The 7,500-nt window shown below is 44.3% G+C and overlaps 1 protein-coding gene across 6 annotated transcripts in view; it reads right to left on the reverse strand.

Annotated features, from left to right (window-relative positions):
* Window positions 1-6,095, reverse strand: part of LOC134077300 (dedicator of cytokinesis protein 7-like) — a 56,873-nt gene extending 50,778 nt beyond the window's left edge. For 4 of the 6 annotated variants that reach the window (XM_062532822.1, XM_062532821.1, XM_062532819.1 and 1 more), the window contains exons 1-2: window positions 5,959-6,028; window positions 194-281 (exon numbers count right to left, since the gene is read on the reverse strand). In XM_062532822.1, coding sequence (XP_062388806.1) covers window positions 194-281; window positions 5,959-6,008 — 138 coding nt within the window. In that variant the 5' untranslated portion in view covers window positions 6,009-6,028. Of the gene's footprint in view, window positions 1-193; window positions 282-5,958 lie in introns of all 6 variants that reach the window. The other 2 variants (XM_062532816.1, XM_062532817.1) reach the window with 2 other exon arrangements.
* Between the last annotated feature and the right edge of the window lie 1,405 nt (window positions 6,096-7,500).

The following is a 7,500-nucleotide window of genomic DNA, read 5'->3' on the forward strand; positions in this document are numbered from 1 at the left end:
CCCTTGTCTTTGGTGGTAAAACAAGATTTCAAAAAAGGACTGCCTGGTTTGATATATATTTTTAAACAGGCTGTTTGTATCTCAGCTGCTGTTGTTTGCATTCAAATTATCACTTTTACTGCACTCATCCTTGAACGAGGAACACATGCAAATACACAGACACACACACACACACAGACACACACACACTCACAGGTTGGTGAGCTCCTGCACGCTTCTTGGATAGCTGTGGAGATCCATAGTCCCTGGACACCTGTTTCCTCACCTCAGACGCCACCGTTCTGTGAGAGAAACACAAGATAATACTGATCCATTAAAAACCTCAACAACAGTATTAAATATAGCAGTGGCTTATGCGTTTATTTGTATGACTGAACATGTGCAAAATATACTGCCAGGAAGTGTTTCAGATGGGAGCAAAACAATAACAAATGCAAAATACAGTATGAGTGCAGAGGTACCTGAACTGTTGTAGTCTGATGCATTGCACCGCATTAAAACAGACCTCACTACGTAGTACAGACATTTTGGGATAATACTAACCATTGAAAAGGGGGCACGACGTAAGTAAGTGCTCAGTGCACTCTACCAGTGTACTGACAGAAGTATGCGGTTTTAGACACAGCCAAAGAGGTCATCCACACACGTATGCTTGCTTAGCCCACTTGGACCACCACATATCAACACATGTGACTGTCACTGTTAACAAATTGATAGCCTCACAGGTGAACCTCCTCTGATACAAGCTAACACTGTTTAATGCGGTTTTGTCTTTTTTTTTCTCAATGGCCGACAAGTACAGTACTACAGTGACAACAGAGGCGAGAAGTAGCCTGTCAGGACAAGATCTGTGGGTCCAAATCAGCAACCACAGAAGCACGCCAGAGCCAGCAGCCTCCTCCAAGAAAGCCCCAGGATCCACGACATCATCATGGCAGGCATGGGCATGTGTGTGGGTGAGCTGTGATTTGGGGATGTACTGTACTGCAGCAATATGCCCATAGCCCTTAGATTATAGATTTATCTCCTATAAACCGCATCCACCTCTTCAGTCGCTAGAATTGTGTAATACAGTGTCTTGGAGTGAAGTGCGTACGATTGTGTAATGTAAGGTATCCGGTGTAGGCAGAAGTAAGTTACGTGATGCAGTGGCTGGAACCCAAGACACATTGACCTCTGACCTCTGGGGACAATAAAGCACAGCTTCACCTTAACCTTCACCTTAGACTGAATCTTTATTTTCAAAGGCAGCCGTGGCCTATTGGTTAGGGCTTCGGGCTGGCAACTGCAGGGTTGCCAACTGCAGGGTTGCCAGTTTGATCCCCGACCAGTAGGAAAAATGTGGGTGGGGGAGTGGTTGAGCACTGCTATGCCCAAATCCATGGGTGCCTCTCAACTTCTCTCCTCGATCCTTGACGCACGATCCTCCAGGCTCGTTCCCACTGATCTATAACTAACACTGGATAGACTATCCCATTGTTGCCGCCCCATCATTCTTTATGTAGATCAGTGAGGACGAGGACGAGAACCGAGGACGGAAGGGAGGAGGTATAAAACACTAAATGAGAGGCACCCCCTGGCTGAAGTGCCCTTGAGCAAGGCACCCTTACTGCTCCCCGAGCGCTGCATAGCGAGCGAGCGGCCATAGAAACCTGATTTACTGATTTACAAATGTCTCATTTCACACCCAGTCCAGACTGTTGCATTTGGCACTCATTAATCATCACTGAGTGTGTTTACATTAACGACCGTGATGAAGTCATGGGTTTACACTATGTTTGACTTGTGGGAGGCTCCTGTCCGTTTAGCGAAAGTGAAATCCAAGCACGTAAGTGCCTTCATAACACATGGAAGTAAACACAAACATTGACCACCACACCAAACCAACACTGAGCACCCAGCATGCACTTCCTCTTCAGCCCAGTCACATGGGCTGGTAAAGTGGAACAATACAAGCGAGTGCCTCTTGAGACGAGAGGAGTCAGATGGAGACTGGTACAGCAGCCGTCAGGGATACAGACAGACAGACAGGAAGAACATCAAGTTCAGCTACTACGGCGCTGCCCGTCTTGTGTTGCAATAAGAGATAAATAAGATAGATGAAATGTGAAGTAAGCGGTCTGTGTTGTCAAAACATTTACTTGTTTCTGAACTTCACTTGCTTCAGGACAAGACTGATAAACAGTCTCCCCGGATTTTAGCGTCCACTTTCCACGGCGGATTTAATATTTCAGGCCTTTTTTTCCTTTTTATTAAAATGTTCAGGCTCTCTCAATTTGTCAACAATTGCATGAGCAAACACACCAAACATGCAGACAGGAACAACTCTACACCATTCATCTTCATGTCGTTATTGCAGATCTAAAAACATTCCATTTTTTCACAAGGAAAAAAAAAACTGAATCACACAGGGTGACTAACACTTAAAAAAAAAAAAAAAAACAGGAACAGGTCTAAAAAAAAAAAAAAAAAAATCCCACCAATTTGACATTGCTATGCATGCTCAGCAACGCCTTTGATCTGAGATCTCTCTATCAGACCGTATCGCCCCAGCTCCACTCTATAGTGCGACCCCTCTCCTCTCCCTGTGCTCTGCGGATCTGTACAGCTGCCCTCCTGCCTGGTGCTCCTGTCGACTGTGGAGTGCGGGAGTGGGGAGCGGCAGCACCAGCTGTTCTGGCTTGGACGGCGCCGGCGCTGGTCCGTGGGACTGGACTGGGCTGGACTGGTGCTGGGGTGCAGGGGCCAATGTGGTCTCTCCACACTTGGACCATGTGCTACCCCCCCACCAACCCACCCACACACACACACACACCCGCAACCACACATGGGAGTGTTAGTTCCTGACGAGGACAAAGCAATGCAACCCCCCACAGCCACCCCAACCACCCCGTTCCTTTCATAGACAGTACGCAGCTGCTCCCCCCAGCAACTCAAACTGCCGTTTTCTCTCTCTTTTTTGGTGCCCCTCTCTGTCTCTCTGTCCGTTATACAGACATACTTACCAATACTAATTCACTCACTCACACACACACACACACACTAACAGACACTAATTCTCTCTCTCTCTGTTTCTCACACACACACACACACACACACACACACACACACACACACACACACACACACACACACACACACACACAATCACTAGTAGAAATTCATTCACTCACACAACACCAAGGAAGAATTTAGTCTCTGACAATAACATTCAACACTTAATACACATTCCTTACAGGACTCAATCATCTCTCACAAACACACCCATGGATAGAAAAACACACAAAACACACAGAAGCACACACGGCAACAACAGACACTAACTCTCTCACTTAGTCCCTGTCTCAGAGAGACACGCAGCTGCGAAGACCCAACATCTGCCCCTTCCATGTACTGAGCAACCTCTCCTGTCACCACACATAAACCAAGCCCCTTCCTCTACACACTGGAATGCCACACAAGCTCAAGCTGCTAGACTGAAACAAACACACACACACACACACACACATACACACACAGTATACATACTCTCACACTACAGTAACTCTCTCTCAACCTATATTTCACCCGCTCTCTCTTTATCTACTCATGTTTACTCTTCTCCTTCTGCTTTTTTTTCTTTTTCACTCTCTCACACACACTAACTCACACTCCCTCTGCCCACCCACTCCAACCCCCCCACCCTCCCGTCATGGGAAGCCCCAACAAACACCCCACAAACTCCCTCTCTCGGCCCAATCCCCCATGCTGTCATCTGTACAGCTATATAGTCCGGATATGGCCACTCTCCCCGGGGGAGTCAGGCCACTCAGTCAGGCCAAACACTCCCCACACTCACTTCCTGGCATGATAAAGAAAAAAAAAATGATGACTGCAGAGCTGGATTTCCCAAGGCAGAACTCCATGACACACTGCGTGGAGCACGGAGATCGCTGCTCTAGCAGTCATGTTGTGTGTTGTGGCAGAAGTAATATGGTACATAGCCTCAGCCGATAACGTGACCTACGCCATGCAGCACACTTCACCCGAGCTATTTTGGCTTAATCAAAGCCAAAGCGTTCACTGGATGAGACATGACCACGAAGGCCTGGGCCTACATTTCATATAACATAGCAGCCCCACGTCTCAACAGGAAAAAGGAAGAAAAATCTCTGCCGCAACACAGTGGCTAGAATGACTTCACACCCTTTCCTGCATCCTGGACAAAAACAATGGACAAAGTCCCAACGCTAAAGCAAGGTGGAGCACAGGAGAAAGAAATTAGGGCGAAAAACTTTCGAAAAACTTGTTTCATTTTTGCCACAAAAGACAGAAATGGTAAGTCACCTATAGGTTGACAGGCGAAAACACAAAAATATATGTAAGAATAGAGCTAGACTGCCTTGGGGCTTTGTTGACATGTTCACCACATTCCAAGATTGCGAAGATTTCCGCTTGGTTTTGATCATGCTTACCTGATACACGACATGGGATGCTTATCAAATGTCTGCCCTCCCTGCTTTATGGACACCCTGACTAAACATGCCCCAGAGACGAAACAAGCCCGGGGGGTTGAAAGAAAATAACTTTCTTTACCAACAAAAGCTACTCTCTAAAAAATGAAATGGTTCGTCCGAGCAATGCCATAGAAGAACCTTATGTAGGCTAGTGCTTCAAAGAACCCTCAAGGTGTTAGTTCTTGCAAATGATGTTTCACAAAAGGTAAATACTAGTCATTCTGAAGAACCATTTCCAATGTGAAGAACCTTCACTTGATGTACAGGTTCAACACAAAGCCGTGGTTCTTTATAAAACCATAGTGATGAAAAGAAGCATTTGAGTACCTTCACTTTTTGTAGAGTGCTTGCAATAAACTTGACTCAAGCTCCCTTTGGTCACCCCCTATATCTGTTTGGCTGTATGACCTATATCTGCAACAGATACATCCACACAGGCTCTTCAACAGACACTGCAAGTCTGCAAGAGTAGCCTCCATTACTGTCACATGAAAGAACCTTGGTCTAATTCCTACAGTCACTCTATGAAACTGTCAAACTCAAGCCAGGTAGCCTACTCGTGATTTTCCCAGATAAAAAAAAAGGAACTGCACACTCCCTGTTCTGCTTGTGTTTTCATTAGGTGAGTTGAAGAGTATCAGGTTGAAGACAGCCCAACCCCAGAACGTCTAAAAAAAATAAAAACAGAAGTCTGTTTTGCTTACAGATGTGCTATAAGCTATTTTTATCAAAGAAAAACGCAGTGATTTGCTTATAAACACACAAGGTCAGGCACAGTTCATTAGTGACCACCAGTCACAGTAGAACCACAGACAGAGCTAACAACACCCGCCTGGTCCCGCATAAAGTAGTTTACCATAGCTTGATGGCTAACATTTCCCCATCGCTGAAAGCTCACGTTAGTTTTAGCCTAATTGCTGCAAGACACCTTAACCTACATAGACAGACAGAGCAATGTGGTAGTAAGGGGTATATAACTTATGAATGAGTTGATTCATATCTATTTTTTTCTACCACCACCATCAGTAAAATTCTGTTTTGAAAAAATATACATTTGTACATGGTGAAAATGTGCCTCTGTCATGTATGCTGTTATCGCCAATGACAGTAACATTTGGTTGATCAATGTGGCGCAAAGCTTCATTCAAATAATCCGATATCTCTTAGCAAGCCAGCTAGGAACTTTCGGCCGAACTGTTCAACAGGGAATGCCTCAAACAACCAGAGTTGTCTTCCTGTCTCCACAACTACAGTAGGCTATATCAAATTTCAAGTTTTAGTGAAACGCATATGGGCTGAACAAAAGAATCGTCCCTGTCCAACTGCACTCACAGGAGTAGGCTACGGCGGTTCATGTCAAGCGATACCTCCAAAATTCATGCGCTAACGTTGCCGAATTCGGTCACGCGAGCTATCACACCCAAAACCCGGCAAACATCACTGTTTTGTTACTTACTCTTACCTGTTAATTTTATGGGCAAAAGCCCTCCTTTCCGTTGTTGAAGCTGCCATCCCATCCAGACACCTTCCAAAATATCCCCCTTTTCTTACACTTTCGTAGTGAGCAGCTTACACTCTGCTTCCTTGTGCCACTACAATGACAAATGGTTCCTCCTAGTGGTTAGGAGAGGAAAAACTCACGCATTCTCACCTAACCGGTTACTATGACGCACTCTGACTAGTTGCAAATGTTGCAACTAAATGCAGGGTACAATTTGTAAAGTAGCCTGGCCTAAGTGCGTTAAAACCATTTGTAAAAACCTGTGTGTGTGTGTGGGTTTTTTTTTTTTTTTTTCAACAACAAACGAACGGAAATGTTGTTTGTTCGTTAGGTGTTGACAGTAGCCTAGGCCTAGGCTATTCAAGTGCATGGGTTTGTTTTTGTCACCAGCAGTCTATTCACTGCAGACCAGTAGCCTAAAGAAGCAATAAGCTGATTCGAAAGGGATTAATGTTAGGACAACGAGGTGCGGCTCAGACCATTGTTAAGTTGATCATCTGCAGAAGCATCGTGCCGATGGATTTGCCAGGTTTTTTGACACCTATCTGTCCATTTAAAGATAGGCTATCTAACAGCTTTTCTAATAGCCTAACGCATTAGCAAAACATACCGTGTAGCATGTACTGATAAGAACATTTTCTAGGATCAAAGGGCGAGGAGAGGACCAAGAGGGCAGAACAGCAGGTGGCATCGCCGCACTATTCTGCATGTGTAGTGTGTGCCAAGAAATGGGTCAACCAATCATCTTCCAAGAGTGCTTCTGAATAGCCAATCAGTTTCGGTCAGCAAAAACTCCTTGGAGAAGTAATTACTGCATTTTCCCTTGATATGAACCAGCTCGACGTCTGTGTATGGGCACTGGGATTTGACATTGTAGAAAGTAGTCCAGAGAGTTGTCTATTTTCTCTCACAATACCATTTTTCAACTTGGGTTGTCAAAAAAAAAAATCCTGCACTGCATTTGCCCATGTGTTAAATATACTGGCTGTCTTACAGCCTACCTTTAATGCATTTAAAAGCCTACTGTCTAAACAGTGTAGCCTATATTATCAAATAATCACCTCTAATAGTGTAGGATCTGGCAAGTGTTTGTGATATGCAAGGAAAATATTTCCATAATGTGAAGCTGCAATCTACAAAGAGGCGATGGAACATATTGCAATGGTAAAGGAATTTATTTTGGGAATAATCTGACCAATGGCCAATGACAGCCTATAGCCTGTGTTCTTATAGGCTGGCTACACACAGATGAAACATTATTATTATTTTAATCTTAGAGATTTATCAAATTTTGAGAACACTTGGTTTCTATGTGGTTTTACAAATGTGCTATATGTGTAGGGGATCCCGCTCAAGAATAACTACATTCATGGGACGAAAAATGCAATTATACTAGACCTAGTACAACAACTAGATATAATACTAAAATATTGCATTTCTGCAGTACAATGTAGTTGTAATCCTTTTTGTCCTTATCTACAATATTACATTCTTGCATGAGAA

The sequence above is a fragment of the Sardina pilchardus genome, chromosome 3, assembly GCF_963854185.1.
Source record: "Sardina pilchardus chromosome 3, fSarPil1.1, whole genome shotgun sequence".
NCBI lineage: Eukaryota > Metazoa > Chordata > Actinopteri > Clupeiformes > Clupeidae > Sardina > Sardina pilchardus.